At 33.6% G+C, this 17,321-nt stretch overlaps 1 protein-coding gene across 1 annotated transcript; it reads left to right on the plus strand.

The window, feature by feature from the left end:
• LOC123534272 (protein jagged-1-like) lies at positions 1 to 9,788 on the plus strand. Its single transcript, XM_045316446.2, has 6 exons — positions 1 to 160; positions 2,179 to 2,289; positions 5,530 to 5,821; positions 7,132 to 7,298; positions 8,083 to 8,160; positions 9,235 to 9,788. The coding sequence occupies exons 1-6, from the start codon at positions 97 to 99 to the stop codon at positions 9,237 to 9,239; spliced, it is 717 nt and encodes a 238-aa protein (XP_045172381.2). The 5' UTR covers positions 1 to 96; the 3' UTR covers positions 9,240 to 9,788.
• The last annotated feature ends 7,533 nt before the right edge of the window (positions 9,789 to 17,321 follow it).

Below are 17,321 nucleotides of genomic sequence, written 5' to 3' on the forward strand. Positions count from 1 at the left end.
CATGCTTTCATTTTGTGATCAAGCATGACATTTTAAAGAGTTGCATTTAAACGAGATACCAACGATTCTCATAATCTAGGTACAGCTCCTAACAGTATGTTGCCAACGTTTTATTTACTCATACAGTGTCTGTTTCTGGTTGATTGGAAATTAGTCTCAGGTGAATATTTTTCTTAGAAATTGTTGTGTTTTTTTTATCATTGTAGCTCATTTTTTTGCTGCCTAAATACAAGCGTTTTAAATAATTTAGCACATGACAAGGCTGTCCAATGTAGAAACAAGAATATAAGTATAACTTGTCTCGTATTCTGTTTATTCTAATGGTAATTTAATGTTGCTTCAGTGTAAGTAGAATTTTTACATTTCTTTCCCTGTTTAGCTTATATAAGTTTACAAACAAAAACAAAACAAAAGAAAAGAAAAAAAAAATGTTTCAGCTATTATGATATTATGTATGTTTATGTCAGTTTGTGTTCTAAATCTAAGGTATGAGATATTTTATTGAGTGATAGTCTAATGTTTATGTATAAAGTATGTATATTTTCCGAAATATTAAACTTTGCATTAGCTTAACTACACTAACCTAAACTGGATATTATGAAAATGAAACCACTATACTCACATACACTTTTCTCGTCGAAACCTAAAGTGTAAAGCTAAGGTAAGGCCGTTTTGAAATGATGGTCAAAATCACATTTGAGCCACGCCATGGGAAAACCAACATAGTGGCTTTGCGACCAGCATGGATCCAGACCAGCCTGCGCATCCGCGCAGTCTGGTCAGGATCCATGCTGTTCGCTAACAGTTTCTCTAATTCCAATAGGCTTTGAAAGCGAACAGCATGGATCCTGACCAGACTGCGCGGATGCGCAGGCTGGTCTGGATCCATGCTTGTCGCAAAGCCACTATGTTGGTTTTCTCATGGCGCGGCTCATTGTTTCAGGGGTATTCAAGAGAGCAAGTATGGTTTATTATGTAAAAATTTCCTTGTAATGTTGCAAATTGACATACGTTTCTTAGAATTTGATTTAAATTTGTAGGTTTTAAATGGCTATTAAAAAGTATGTTTCCAGATTGAAAGATAGGTACAATTATTATTTTACTTTTATAGAACAACCCGTATATTGTATACGTTCATATTGCATACAAGAGGAGATACATACACTTATGCAGTGAATGGTAAACATTGTGAACGAATTCCCATCTTTGACACTGGGGAACACATCAATATCAATGCATAGTCCACCACTGGCGCTCAAATATCCTCAATGGTTTCGGCATATCAGTTTCTGCTAGTGCACAATTGTGCACATGTAATTGTAGCAGAATTGATTGAAATATTGTGAGAATTCAGGAGTCATTTTCTCGAACAATTATTATGTTATCATTATGTTGTAATTGTGCAATTAATATATTTATGGGATCAAAGGGTTCATTATATACTTTCATTTATAGAGTCGGTGACAGGGTGCGTGAGAGGTGGATTCATAATATCTCATAAACTTCAATATTTTGCATTTTTCGTCTTATTCTTCAAACGGATCGTTTTATTATCACAACTGCAGTCATAAAGCAACGCGCCGCGACTATGAAATGTTGACCCTTTCCTGGTCTCAGCGTTATTAGCATTTCTTATCCTCGAAAACCACTGCGGCTATTCAATGAATATTTATGAAAATAGAGTTCCGCTTAAGCCGGTGCTAGGGGGTGTTGGCGCTCATGAAGCATTTTTATATGACTTATATGCCAACACAAACCTTCTCACTTTATGCATTCAATATTACAAATTGTGTCCTGGTCGCAAAGTTGATGAGCAGTCATCAATAATATGAAATAGAAAAAACAATAAAATCATAATTACGTAAATTGCTAAAAATACTGTAAGTGATAATATAATTAAATATATTTTTAAACTTTGAAACATGAGTAACTGTTCCTTATATCCGATAATTCGTTATAACCGTCTCCGCTGTTAATCTATTTACATACAAGAAACTGGGAATTTGAATTGTGTTCCTTATAAACAGAATTTCGTTATAACCGTGTTCATTAAATGATAATATTGATTTTTATACTGATTTTGCCTTTAAAGGAGATTAAGGTTGTATAAGAAGTTATCGTATTTCAGAATGAATTCTAATGAAATAAACAGTGCAGTAAACTAATGTATATTTGTAGCCAGCGGTTTGTGTGAATCATACCCATGCCTGAACAATGGTGTATGTACAGATACTTCTAATGGGTACGAGTGCGATTGTCATAAAGGATACTCGGGAGAACACTGTGAAGGTACTTACTTTACTTAGTTTTAAAATAAGCTGCGTTTAATTCTATCTAGAAATTTGGACAACAACAACATTAGAGTTTTATACATGATCCCTTTTAAATAAAGCATAAGAGTAATATATACCGATTACATTACATTGCTTGGCTGTTGCTTGGCTGTTAACGTGCAAACTTGAAAATAATCATTTCTGATGCAATAGTATATATTAAAAAGCCCTTAGTGAATGTCTTGCCCGTCAATAGCTATTCAATAAGTGCGTACTATTTCATACATGATGTCTCATGTTAACAGAAACGTTTTGCAGGCGTAAATATTTGTGTCTTTGTTCAACTATGATAATTATTATAAAGATGTTGATAAGTTTGGATTCAATCCGCCGCTTAGCTAGATACACGGTGAGGATGCGTACACCGGATATTGCCATTAAGAGATAAGGTATTTTCCGAAAACGTGATTATTTTTCGTCAACAAGGTAAGTAAAACCCCGATTTACTAGTGTATTATACTACTGCAGAAGAAAAGAGCATTACTTTTCATAACTAGATACTGTGTATATGCTCTTACAAGCGTAAAATGAATCAATCATAAGTAGAAATGCTAAAATTTGTGATAAAATGAAAAGTTTATCATTTGATAAATGCATGCCGTAAACACATTTGTCCCGATACCATAACCTATTTGCATTGTGGGGAAAATCTGAATCGTACGATTTATTTAGTTACATACAAAGAAAAAATGTGCAAAATTTCAGCTTTGTACATGTTCAAATCACGGAGAAATCGGTGATATATGATCGTCGATGGTGTACTGAGTATTGAGTTTTCAAAGTAATATTTGTACTGTGTATTGCAGTTTGGTGTACTGAGTATTGATATTGATAAACGTGCATATTTTCAGCATTTATGGTCAAGAGATAGACAAAGCATGTAATTCCATTGGCCCAAATGATGGAATTTCTTTTTCTGTTTGCAGATGGTATTAGACTTCAAAGCGAAAATAACAAGCACCAGTTTGAACACTGATATTACAACTTACAATTACAGTGGCATGCCAATAGTCACTCCGAGAAACTGTCTAAAGACTAGCCATTGCCGATAAAAGGCCCAGCCACAAGTTCAGCCGTGAAGTTTTATAATAATGTAACACAGGATATGATGACGATAAGAGTGGAAAAGGTCTCTCCTTATAAGAAGAGCAAACATGAAAATATGTTATCCTTTTGCCTTCATACTATAAAGACACATAAGCCTTGGTCAGTAGACGACCTTTATCGATCATGGTGTCAATAGTTCAAAGGACAAGGTCGTAGGGGCTTTGAACTTTTAAAGTGGTTTCTTCTCAATAACCTTAGACTTATTTGACGTAGAACCCTCGAACTAGTTTCACTTGAAATTTTCTTAAAATAATATAGTCAGAGCTATTTTTATTGCTTTAAATGCATTGTTCTGAAAGGTAATTAGCTCACCACTTGCTTCATACGAAACAAAATGGGTGCCATATGCACTGAGCAATTTGTTTTAGAAGTAGGAGGAAACAGTGCCATGTGTTATTCTTGGACAGGTAGGTAGCATACATTTCCACTGCCGTCAGTGAAAAGGCTCCACACTATTTGCCCAAATCAAAGGTTTCTTTCTGTTGCAAATTGGTCCCTTTTGTAATCGGGTTCCTTTTTAAAACATGTATGTTAATATTTTCTGAATCAACAGTATTTTTTCTGCTTTTTTTCTCTGCATATGTCTGGTGCTATCTTGTAATTTACTTTTTTGCGGTTTTGGTCGTTAGCATACGAATATATTCTCGTCATTTGGGTGGTGTTCAACAAAATGACATACAGTGTCCGTAAATTCGTTCGTCGAGCCAGTCATAAACACAAATACACAAGTTGAATCTGCAACGAAAAAAATATCACAATATAGTATTTATTAGTAGGACCGGGCTTTCTGCAAGATATTGAGAGTAAGGCTAAGTGGCATACTAATGCAAATTTTTAAAATATACCTTTCACTGTTTTTGAGATTGATGTAATTCATTTAATATCAACTTAAACAATGCTCAATGGAAGAATAGAATATATCTTTACATTTACAACTGGTAAGCGTAACAAAAAATATTGCCCACTGTTGCACTACATTATGGTGTAGACTGTGAGTTACGTTTAGAGCTTATTACATGAATTACAACAGAGTAAACGCTATAAATATCAATGTAAAACATCACGTATCTTCAGGGCTAAAGAAATTACTGTTTTGTACTTTGAAAAGGAAATGATAATGTACATTTTGTAAGATTCATTCTATAAAACGCAGCGATAATGTAAACAATACACAGTACAGTATAATGTGATACAGGTCAATACACAGTACATATATTTGCAATACACAGTACACCAACGACGCTCATTTATCATCGATTTCTCTGTCATTTGAACATTTACAAAGCTGAAATTTTGCACATGTTTTCTTTGTATGTAGCTTAAAAAATCATACGATTCAGAATTTTTATCACAAGACAATAAGTGACGATATCGGGATAAATGTGTCCCCGACCTGCATTTATCAGATGATAAAGTTGCCATTTTATCACAAATTTTAGTGTTCCTTCATAAGATTGGCTCATTTTACGCTTGTGAGAGCATATACACAGAATCTAGTTATTAAAAGTAATGCTCTTTTCTTCCATAACAGTATAATACGATAGTAAATAGGTGTTTTACCTACCTTGTTGACGAAAAATAAACACGTTTTCGAAAAATACCTTATCACTAAATGGCAATATCTGGTGTACGCATCCTCACCGTGAGATAGGGCGAGCGAAGATTTACGGATAGCGGGTTCGTGAGTTCGATCGCCGGGCCGGGCGTATGTTCTCCGTGACGATTTGATAAAAATAAATTGTGTCTGATGTAATTCGCCATTCACCTCTGATTCATGTTGGCAAGTTGGCAGTTACTTGCGGAGGACAGGATTGTTTTAGTAGAATATTGGTTAAGTTAACTACTCGCCGATACATCATTGAAGCACTGTTGGAAAACGACTTTAAACCCAAAACATGCAAACAAAAGGTTTGGATTCCCTTGAAAGTGTCATAGTCTATCTAATCCGAACTTGGAGCGGGTTATTATTGTGCTGTATACTCATAACAATTTACCCGCGAGATATAGGACGTAATTTTCTTCGAAATAAACGAGAAACAGTACGTAAAGTTATCTTACATTTCTTTCTCATATTTTTCCTTTTATATAGATGGTGGCATAATAGAAGTGTCCGAAACTGATTTTTACAATTTTGCTCAGTTCGAGACTAACCAGGCAAAACTCTACAAGCATTGTTTGAGACCACTCAACAACTTCAAGTTTTCTGTGAGAACAGAGAGAGATGCCCACGTACTGCTTCAGACATCAGCAGACGATTTTGAAACGTCCGAAACTAATTATGTTGTTTACATCGACGGATGGGGAGGTACGCGCACTGTCATCGTTCACGACAGAGAAGTTAGACTAGATATTTCAGGACTGCTAAGTGAATATGAATACAGGTAAACATGAAAAGTTGCCACTCGAAAGAGAAAAGCATTTTTGCTGATTATACTGTTCTGTATATAGCATAAAGAATTTACTTTTCCCGGAATTTTATAGTCTGTTCCATAAACTAAATTTCCTTATCCCTTTAACCTTTAAGAAGCATGTTTGTATCCTTGTCCAGAGATGGTCAAGTCAGTTTTCAGTTTCACCATTCCATTTGATATTATCATTGACGTTACAGAAAACAAAGAGAAAAGAAGTTTCCAGTTTGTTCCTATAATGACACTACTATTTAAATTGATGGCGTTCAGTAGTCGTTGGACATGTTTTTCATTTCATTTTATTTGATCGATTTTGTTGAACTCTCTCCAGAGACTTACCCTAAGCCATCTTTACGTAGGGGAAACAATATGTTAATAGAGTGAAATTTTTGAGTGAATACCGTTTGTCAATCATATTCCTGTTCATGTTATATCAGTGCAATGGAAAAATAAGCTATCAATGTTACCTGCTATACAGGATAACACAGTCATGCATCTAGCAGTCTTGATTTTTTTTCTTTGATTTTCTCATACTTTTAGATATTTTCCCATACGTTGACGAATATATATGGGTAGCAGGAATCATTCTCCTTCTCAACATATTTTACCTTGTGAAATTTTGTGGGATTTAACATTAAAAAAAATCGTCTCTTTGTTGGCAATTTTCACCCAGGACATTAAATAATTTGATCTTAACTTCTTTTCACAGTGCTGAACTTTTCACTAATTATGCATTATTATCCCGTGCCTAGAGGTAAAAGATGCATGGTTTGCATGAGATACTATGAAAATAGCCACCTCAGTCTACAATAAAGTTTCAGCAGAGCTGTCTGCGTTTTATTTCCAGATATTTTACCCAGGATATTTTTTAGCTCAAATGACTCTTTCATTTTCAGAAAATAATATCTGAAATACTTTTTCAGACTGCGTACTTTGATGCAGTCAGCTATACATATATCTAAAATAGATAGTCCCTACTTGAAGTTTGTATTTTTAGTTCCATTGCCTACACTATCAAAAAATAAAAGGTAAAGAAACAAAGCAACATGCACTGTGTTACTTTCGTGTATAAGCTGCCTCCAAGGCGATTGATACGTGGATTTTAACGTAAGGGTGAGGGTAGTGCTAGCTGGATGATGATGGAAATTGTTGTCGTTGACATTTGATAATTTATTAGATCGCCTTTGTCTGATTAATATCAAGGAAATGAAATGTTTAACAAAGCTGTCTTAAAACTTATGAACCATTATTATGTTGTATTTGGTTTGTATCTTGCTTTAAAGGGACTTCTGGGTATCTTGGAATGACACAACTATATCCGTTGGAAAAGGGGACAAAGTTGGTTCTGAAGTTTTCATCACATACACTGATAAGCCTAGGTTAATGGAAATCAAGGGTGTCAGTTTCGGAACGGCGTGGTATACCGCTGCTGATTGGAAGTTTCCCAAAGGTAGTAATATCATGTTTTGATCAACAAGTACTAAACATTACGTAGTACCAACATGTGCTGGTCACAAAGTACTAAAAACTACGTAATAATAACATGTTATGATCACCAAGTACTAACCTAAGTTACAAAGAGTGACAATTGTTTCATTTGATAACATTTTAGACATTTATAAAAATATAGTTCTAGACCATTATAAGATCTAGGCAATCATTGTTTGTTAGTTTGAAAATGAACCTTTCGAAACAAACTAGATGATTTTTTTAAATTGTTTCACATGACTGAACTTGTTGAAGAATTTTAGATAAATAACGTTTTATGATATACCAACGCAATATCAAGTCAAACTCTACGTCTCCTTTTCTCGGCAGTGCATGGCAAACTATTGACGATAAATACCGTTTCATTTTAATATTCATTATGATATCAATTACATGGGTTCGAGTAGTTTTGAGCTCCTCGGGCAAAATGCATCTTGCATGGTCACTAAACAAGTTATATTCACATACATCAGAGTGGATATATGCCGTCAATTTTCTGAATCATAAATCTTACCGGTGGTTTTATGTTATAACTAATAACTGACTCCTGATACCATGGTTTTAATTTTCATAGTGGAATGTTATTTATGTAACAGTTCATCTTCCTAAAACGTATGATATACCTTAACGTTCTTGTCTCATGTCAAATACGGCTAGCTTTATCATTGTATATAAAGTGAAATAAATAAAACGACACAATGACTTTTCAGATTAAAATGCTTAATTGTGAAATGAACTACTTTCAGCCTTAAATGAGTGTGACGTAGATCCTTGCGATCATTGTAAAGTGTGCGTTGATGGTATATACAACTATACATGCATAGGTAATGATTAAACTGATTTTTTTACATTTTATAATGTTCAGATATAAAGCAACTTTTCAGATAGGTGCATCACTTTGTTCTTTAATGTTTATCTGTTCTTGTTGTTATTTTGATTTACTTTGTCCATGGTTTTATGTGTATTTGTCAATCGTTTACAGATATTTTACCTACTTGTGATCTTATCCATTGATCATTGCACTTGGTTGATATTAAGACTGCATTAGTCGCAAATAAAACAAGTTATATTATGTTTCCTGCCCCATAATGCTTTTTCATGTTTCTCGGTTAGACTTGAGGATAAGTAAATTACATTAAACATTGGTCAGTTTAAATGATATATCTCTTTTAACTCATCAGAAGAAACCCAAAGAACAATATCATGTTTCTTTTGCAAAGATAATAGATGCCCTTTAATGTGATTATAATTTTATAATTGAAAACTTATGAAACAAATTGCAACTTGAAACAATGTAGTTAAATTTTGAGACGGACCTGTATATACATACATACCTGTACACTTAGGTACAAACACTGATGTATAAATTTATGTTTGGGAGGCTGCGTTCTTGGAACGCAAATTTCCTACTGGATCTTTTAAACCTTACCCTGCTATATTTCTATAATGAGCTTGTCCATCTTTCAATTTTGACAGTAACATTAACTGTTAAAAGGTGTGCTAACTAAAAATATACTGACTGAATGGCGAACAGTGTAGATCATGATCAGACTGCACGGATATGCAGGGTGATCATGATCTACACTGGTCGCAAAGGCTGTATCAGTCGTGTTCAGCATGATAAGGGTTAAAAGATAAGCATTTTATTAATTATGATGCCCGAAGTATATAGATACTACCTAATTATTTGCGAGTTAATTTTGTTTGGCTTCAGTTTGATTCAACCCTTGTGTTCATATTAAAACGCTCGCAAAGAAACACATCTATTCTGTTTCAAATTTTTATATATTTATTTAAATTCATAAATTTAAATATATCATTCAGTGTACATATGAATGTTATTGATATTCTTAGATTACATGACTACTTATGAACATTATATTTTTTTCCATTTCCAGAGTAAACCAGAGAATGATTCAAACGGATGAAGACATTAACTGATGACTGACTTATTGCTTTTTATCTCACTGATCATTGCAGTTAGTATAGATCGTTGGCCCAGCGTCCCTCGTTCTGAATCATGCATACGCATTTTTCCTTAAACATTTTCTGCTCTGAAACTTTTGTCCAGACTTACACCAAAACTAGGTTTGTAGCATGCTGGCAAGTCGGTTCAAATGCTTTCGTTGATTTTAGGGGCTGCAGGAGCTAAACAATTTCTAAACAACTTCTCATGAACCGCTGGATGGATTTTCATCAAACTTGGCCTGTTCAAATTTGAACACTTAGTCCTGTTAGGGACAACAAGAGCTAAAATTAGAAATACCTTTCAATGAATTTTTCAAATGAACCGCTTGATGGATATTCATCAGATTTCATCTAAGGTTCTCTACATATTTGGTTCAGAACTGGGACATCTGGTTTTTGAAGTGACCACTGTTGCTAAACAAAATATTTAGACAATTTCTTTTCATGAAAAAACTGGACTGATTCATATAAAACTTGGTTTGAATTTAGTGTTGTTATATTTTCTATGGAGTCTTCTGTTATTTTGCTTGATTGCATTCTTTCCAAATGATCTTCTTTCATATTTTATTTTTGTGACATCATTATACGAAGTTCTTCCAATTTTGTTCAAGTGGGGACATTTAATCGCTTTAAGGGGCTACCCGAGCTAAATAAATAGAAAAAAACTTTAATCAGCTCTATAGACCTTCATCAAACTTGGTCTGTAGAATTATTGTACGGTCCTCTCCCAATATGTGGCCACTTGGGCCTTTCAGAGGATTTGACTGAGCCTGCTCATGAATGGTAATGATTGTGGAAAACGCCTCATGTCCCTTTTTAAACTACCAGCAATGTCACAAATACCACGTGGCCATGAAAATTATATGACTATTGAAAAGAATATCCAAATTATTTCTTATCTTTATTTTTTGACTTTGTCACCCATATAAGCCTTAAATCTTTGAAATGTAGTCAAAACAACCTCAATTATTAAATTCGAATATCGAGTGATAAGAATAAACGGTCTATTACACTCTTAGCAGAAGTCCCATTAAGGGGAGATCACTGCATAGGAAATGGGACCTCTTTCTAGAGACCAGAAACAAGAAATAATACAGAATACTGAGCCCTGATAGGACCAACTTCTACGACCACCTCCTGGTTGTCATAGACTCTTCGTTAGAAGGTTATTCAAATCCCGAAGGAAGCAATGAAATAATGCTGATTAAGATTAAGATGACTCAGAAACGTTACAGAGGCAACGCCATTCACTTTCATAGAATGTTTGCAATTATACAGTAAATGCAATACATCTTTTTGCCACACCATTGATTGTCAAATACCATAATATTGACAAAAAATGTGTTTCTTATATTTCACAGTAAAAAAGCACACGCATTTCAAAAGAATTACTCCGTTAGAATTTATTTATTATAAAAAGGCCAATGTATCCGACCCCATTATGATTTCCAAAGAAGACAAAATTTCTCTGTACATGTATATAGGTATGCTGATAATACAGGGAGAATTACTATATACAAGTTGTACCACAAATTTACATTTATAAATAATATGATAACAGTATATTCATAAATAGAACAACCTTGCTAACGTTGAGGTATTGATTTGTTTGGTAAATTCCTATATATTCATTTCAGTGTAAAAATAGATGTTTAGGGTTTTCAAAATGCTTTTATTCAATTTAATCTATTTTCAAAAATGACTCAGCAAAACAAACGTAAACAAAGACTTGCATGATGTAAGCATGCATGCAGTCTATCAATTAATTTCTATGTTTATCTCAGTATTAGCATATAAATTTTACAGATCGACATAATTAATTATAGAAATAGTTGCTTTGTATAGCTATATATTTTGATAATTTCAATGTATTTATGTTACTGGCTATGATGTAATAATTGCGTTTTTTTTTTGGTATTCCGTTCATGTATTTAATGATGAGACAAATGTGTATGCATTTATCGCCAGTTGTACTAGTAGTTAGCTTATCCTAAGGAATAGGGGCCTCCGTGGCCGAGTGGGTAAGGTTACTGACTTCAAAGCACTTGCCCCTCACCGATGTGGGTTCGAATCTCGCTTTGGGCGTGGACTTCTTCATGTTAGAAAACCATACAGCTGGCTTGAGGAAGGTTGGTAGTTCTACCCAGGTGCCCGTCGTTGATGTAAAGAAGAGCTTAACAGTCCGACAATTATAAAACACTTTACCGTTTACAAACCGAACGTACGTACATATTTCTAGCTTTTGTCAATCTATTGAAGTTAAACAGTTCGCAAAAATCTCAGTTCTATTTTTTGTGGCCATGTGGACCAGTAAATACAGTGACTGCACAGTTACCTCAGAATACAAATAATTGCACAAACATTTTCACATCTATCCATGGGGAATATGGAACGGTAGTGATGTAGACACATTTTCAATGTCTAATCCATGAGGTCATGAAACGGTAGTGATGTAGACGCACTTTCTTTGTCTAGCTTGTGGGGTCAATGGAACGGTAGTAATATAGAGGCATTTCCAATGTCTAATCCATGGGGTCAAGGAACGGTAGTAGTATTGACGCATTTTCAATGTCTAATCCATGGGGTCATGGAACGGAAGTGATATAGACGCATTTTCAATGTCAAGTCTACGAGGTCATGAAACCGTAGTGATATAGAGGAATTTTCAATGTCAAGTTGATAGGGTCAAGGATCAGTAGTTATTTAAACGCATTTGCATGTGTTCAATAGATCGGTAGTGACAAAGACGGCGTCACGCATTTTCATAGGTTCAATGGAACGGTAGTGATATAGACGCAATTTCAATGTCTAATCCATGGGGTCATAGAATGGTAGTGATATAGACGAATTTTCAATGTCTAGTTTATGGGGGTAATAAGACGGTAGTGATATAGAGAAATTTTCAATGTCAAGTTGATAGGGTCAAGGATCGATTATAATTTAAATACATTTGCATGGGTTCAATAGATCGGTAGTGACAAGGACGGCGTCACGCTATTTCATAGGTTCAATGGAACGGTAGTGATATAGACGCATTTTTAATCTGTAGTACTTTTATTATGTTTATAGAGCGATAAATGAAATTCAGTTCAACAAGGCAAATATGGTGTTGTCTATTTATGTTAAACATCTTTAATGTAAAACAAACAATGATAATTGTAATACGTTAATAAATCATAACAATAAACAAGCAATAATTGTTTCCTGATGTCGATTAAAGGAAAATACTGAATGCCCATACATTGTAATAGTTCAATGTATAGAATGTCCATTTTATCAATATTCTCACAAAGAAACTACCTGATTGCATGCCACTAATTAGTGACAAGGCGCAATACAAACTTCTCCGTGTCACACACTATCAACAATAACTCATTACTGAGTCCATATCATTTCTTTCCTTCCGAAAAGCGATTTCAATTTAGTATCCATACATGCGTCATTATCTTGTCTCTTGTTTTCTTCCATCCAATACTTTCTTTCATATCATGTTACGGACAGTCACTGACACGCCGAAACGAAAATGGCAATTTTATCACTGAGAACTTCCATTCAAACTAGATAATTTCTGTATATGTACAGTAGAGAAAGCCCTACTTGTAATATGTTAAACATCTCCAGCATGGTTCTTACATCGTTTGCCGCGTTTCGTTCTTCGTACCTTTGTACTAGGTCATCACTTATAAACCTTAGTTGTTGTGAAACACGTCGATGTACACATGATCGGTGTATCCATGTGTCTTCTTCTAAAGCATTGTCAAAACCTTCATCCTCAACATATACCTCACTAAAATCTATTTCTTCAGAATTCATTTTGACGATAGTTCAAATAGTCCTTCTCACATATAATTTGTCATTAACAGCTAGATAGTATTTGTAAAATAATCCTAGTCACAGATTATATACCTCTCGTTTTAGTCAGGGAAATCCATAATGAAATAAGGCGTTTTTATTTCAAGAGACCGATATAACTGACATTGATATGTTAATTAGCACGTATATCTATTTCGTAAGTGACAAAGCATTAAACAGCATAATATAGTATTTCCTAAGCTTGTGTTGTGACTTACTCATCTAGTTTTAACTTAATCATTTACCTGTAACTTATTCAATGATAAAGAAATATTTACAATGAAACGAAACTTAGCTGCAATTGCGGACAGAACATTACTTCCTTGAACAAATGACAGAAAGAAAAAATATCATATGATGTCTGCGGTGAGTCACTTTCTAAATATAACAGACATTGGCTTTACACAAAGTTTTGCCCAAAAATAGAACTTGAATATATATTTATAGTTTTTGAATATATATTCATAAAATAAACACTTTTTGTTAAAAAGTCTAATATTAATTCAATTTAACTCAAAGCCCTTCTTTTGCAAGAAGACCACAACCTTGATTTTTATAAATTTGTTTACCTTTTCTTCGTTATCATTGCTATTATCACCTTTATGATGACTTGTTAACGTGTTACTATATACATTGACCAAATAGCTGTTATAAATGCAAATGTCTTACAATTTTTTACTCTTGTAATTATAAATATGATACGTTATTGACAATATTTATTCACTGAGATTAAAACATTGAACTTTCATCTCTTTTTACCCTGCTGATCCAGATTTTGATATTTTCATATAAAATTTCTTTGTGTCGTTGTGTTCATAGCTAAGTAGATATTCATAACGAATTCGGCCAAGCCTTATATAAACTGCATTTAAATTCTGACGAACATAAGTGTCGAAACGTTAGTTGCTTATGTCAAAAATCACAAAATAAGAGCTTTAATTAACGACCATATTCTTTTAATTGGAAATAACTTGCATAACTTGACAGCCTGTAAGTAAGTGTTTTAATTAGTCAGTCAATCAGTAGAACGTCAAGGGTTTCCTAGTCTAAATTTAAGGTAAAGCTATAAATATTTGGTAAGTTTATTATGACTGCTTTGTCATAAATACCTATTAATTCTTTTAAAATATAAAACTTTGACACAAAATCACATGCACGTGTGCTCACGAGAATTTCAAAATTCCCGTGCCTGATAACTGGACATCCTGGTAGTTTATTTTAGAATATTTACATTCTTCCTATTCATTCAGTGTTCATTTTGCCTGAAAGGAAATACGCCGTATTTACCATAACGCTGCTTAGTGATAATCTGTCGCTATTTTTGACGACGCCACTATGTAGTCAAGGAGAACGTTCCTTAGATTACGTCGCAGGCTGTCTAGTAAACTGAATGACCAGGAAGCTGATTCTAATGAAAAGACATACATAATGTACATTTTGTTAATGTAAATATAAGAAATGAAAAATAATTTAAACCATGAATCACTAGCGCAATTCATCTATGTCCCGATCACAGTCTGTCTTTCGTTTCGCATGAATTCCGAAAACAATTAAATCATTTCTTAAATATTGCTATATAATAACGAAGTAAAACATTTCTTATAGTAAATGAGAATATAACGTTTACAATTTTCATTGATATATGTTTACAAGGTTCTTTAAAATATGTAAAAAACATAATAAACAATTTAAGTTAATTTACATTTATTTAAAGCAAATAGAAATTTATCGAAAAGAAGTGAAAACTTTTTTAAGTTAAGAAATAATAGCTTGGAAAACAGTTGGCGGTCACAGGACAAATTCAGTCGTCCATACAAAAAGCTTACTCCAAGAAGCATTGAACAAACTTAAAATATATGTACGTTTTTACGATTTTATTAACGATCACAATCATGAAGTGCAGTGTGGTGGCCGTTAAAAGTATCCTCGTACTCGGATTCAGTGTTGCTATATTTTCTGGTCCTTTAGGATCACGAAGTTCATTCAATATCTATGTAATAGATTTCCGCTTAAGCCGGTTCCAGGGGGGCGTGAGGGTCGTTGTACTTTCTATTACCCCTCACGAACAGACTCAGTCAAGCCGAGTCTGCTGTTATCATGCTTACTTGCATTCTATTCTTCCAAAGGGTCATCTTACAGACTTTATTTTATCTTAAATCAGTTGTTTCCATTCAACGATCAGTCACTAGGATATGAAAACAATTGGGACCGAAACTGGTTCTAGACATCCACAAACTTAGATTTAACAGATGTAAAATGTTGTGTTATACAACATCTTCCTACTGAGCTAAGCCATAAAATCAATTGAAAATAGTCTGGTTGTATGACAAGAACCTCAGAAATAAGAACACTACTGTACTCTTCAAAGACTTATCAGAAATTAGAGCAAAAAGAAAACTCATTAGGCATTCGCAAAAAAATCTCATGTAATACAGTAATTCTTCTTCTGAACCCACCAAAGAGATGCTACATATTAGTTTTTTAAATTGTTTTATTAGAAAATGAGAATAAAGAAACTGATGAAGGCTGGATGATTCAAGTTTGCACAATATTTTGACTTTGCCTTTATAATCTTTTGGACCATTAATCACATTGGGTTAATAATCTCTTTTCTTAATGGCGTCTGTTATAATTACCTTTTTTGTAAATATAGTTCAAGCCGATGCACGAGAAAAGTTTGGAGGCGGCAGTTAAAATGGATGTAGTGGTTCAAACCGCAGTCGGTCAGGTTCTTCACTTAATGACGAAATTGATAATTCTGCTTCATACGTATAGAGATGGTTTCATTTGAAAAGAAGGTACTGTTTCATGAATAATTTTTATTCTTTGATTTCAAGTTTCCTACTAGTACAAAAATATGCTACACTGTATTGTTTACTTCTGTCCAGTTAGTTCAAGTCTTAACATAACTAGCTGCAGCTGTTGTTCTATGTACTTTTTTTAAAAAAGTTTGTTTCCACCTTAGGTTCAATGAAATAGTGCAATGACCGTTTAATTCTGAAATTCTTTTTTTTAGACAGATGGTAAGAGTGAGGGAGAGAGAGCACCAGTTACATCGAGGTAGGACGTACGAAAATTTGTATTCCTTCTGGCAAGTTTCAGACGAAAAGTGTGCCGTGTGAGCGTCTGCTAGATGAATTGCGATTCAAGAATGGACACTAGTGAGTGATGTTAGAGCGTGTCACTTTTTAACAGTGACTGATTGATATTTGAATGAAGTTTGGAGAACATTGTTTATATTATAGAGCGAGTTGATTGAAAATAGGATATACTTGAATAAGCCAGAAAAAATTAAAACACAGTTAAAAGTTAGATTCTTTAATTATTTATACTACAACACACTCGTATTGATCATGACTTTTATACACTGATATAATGAGACAAACCAATACAGCAAACATTGTTTTATTCTGTATTGTTTGATACCACTAGATAATCATTCAAAATAGCGAATATGAAAGTGTATTGGAACTCTTGCATATGAAATAGAAGTACCCTACCTATTAGTGATTCCCAGTCTTTTTCCCGCTTTTTTGTAACTATTCGACCACTATTCATGAATGTTTTGACTTACAGCTGTAGCTGATATAGGATTGTATTAGTTTATAGGATTTCATATTTTTCAATACTAATTACCAAAGCTAATATGAAATATTAAGCTTTAGTTTTAATTATTTTTGAACTGACTCAGAACCGTCACAGCGACAACGCCAATCACTTTCATAACGCCAAAACGTTTGCGCAGATGAGTGTATGCAAAACATCTTTTTGCCACACCATTGACGGTCAAATACCTGTTGTAAAGTTGGATTTTACAACATAATGTTACATAATACATAGTTTCAGTATTGCATAATATCATCTAACAGTCTAATATTTTATCATAAATGTTTTACTTACAAATAGTATGGTATTTCAAGATTTGAAAGCATAGACATTTAGCTAGTCTATTAAGGGCATTCAGCTAGTCTATTAAAGACTGCTGATTTATCTATGTAGATCATTTTTCATGCACATTCACACAGTTCAGTATATTCATTTGATACTTTATAGTCATTAGTACTTTCAGTTTATCTTTACTGCAACTAACTGCATTTAATATCATTACATATTTTCATTTTGTATTTTCATCAGCTATTTTTAGTAAGACCAGTTATGAAGAGCT

The sequence above is a fragment of the Mercenaria mercenaria genome, chromosome 12 (assembly GCF_021730395.1).
Source record: "Mercenaria mercenaria strain notata chromosome 12, MADL_Memer_1, whole genome shotgun sequence".
Classification (NCBI taxonomy): Eukaryota; Metazoa; Mollusca; class Bivalvia; order Venerida; family Veneridae; genus Mercenaria; species Mercenaria mercenaria.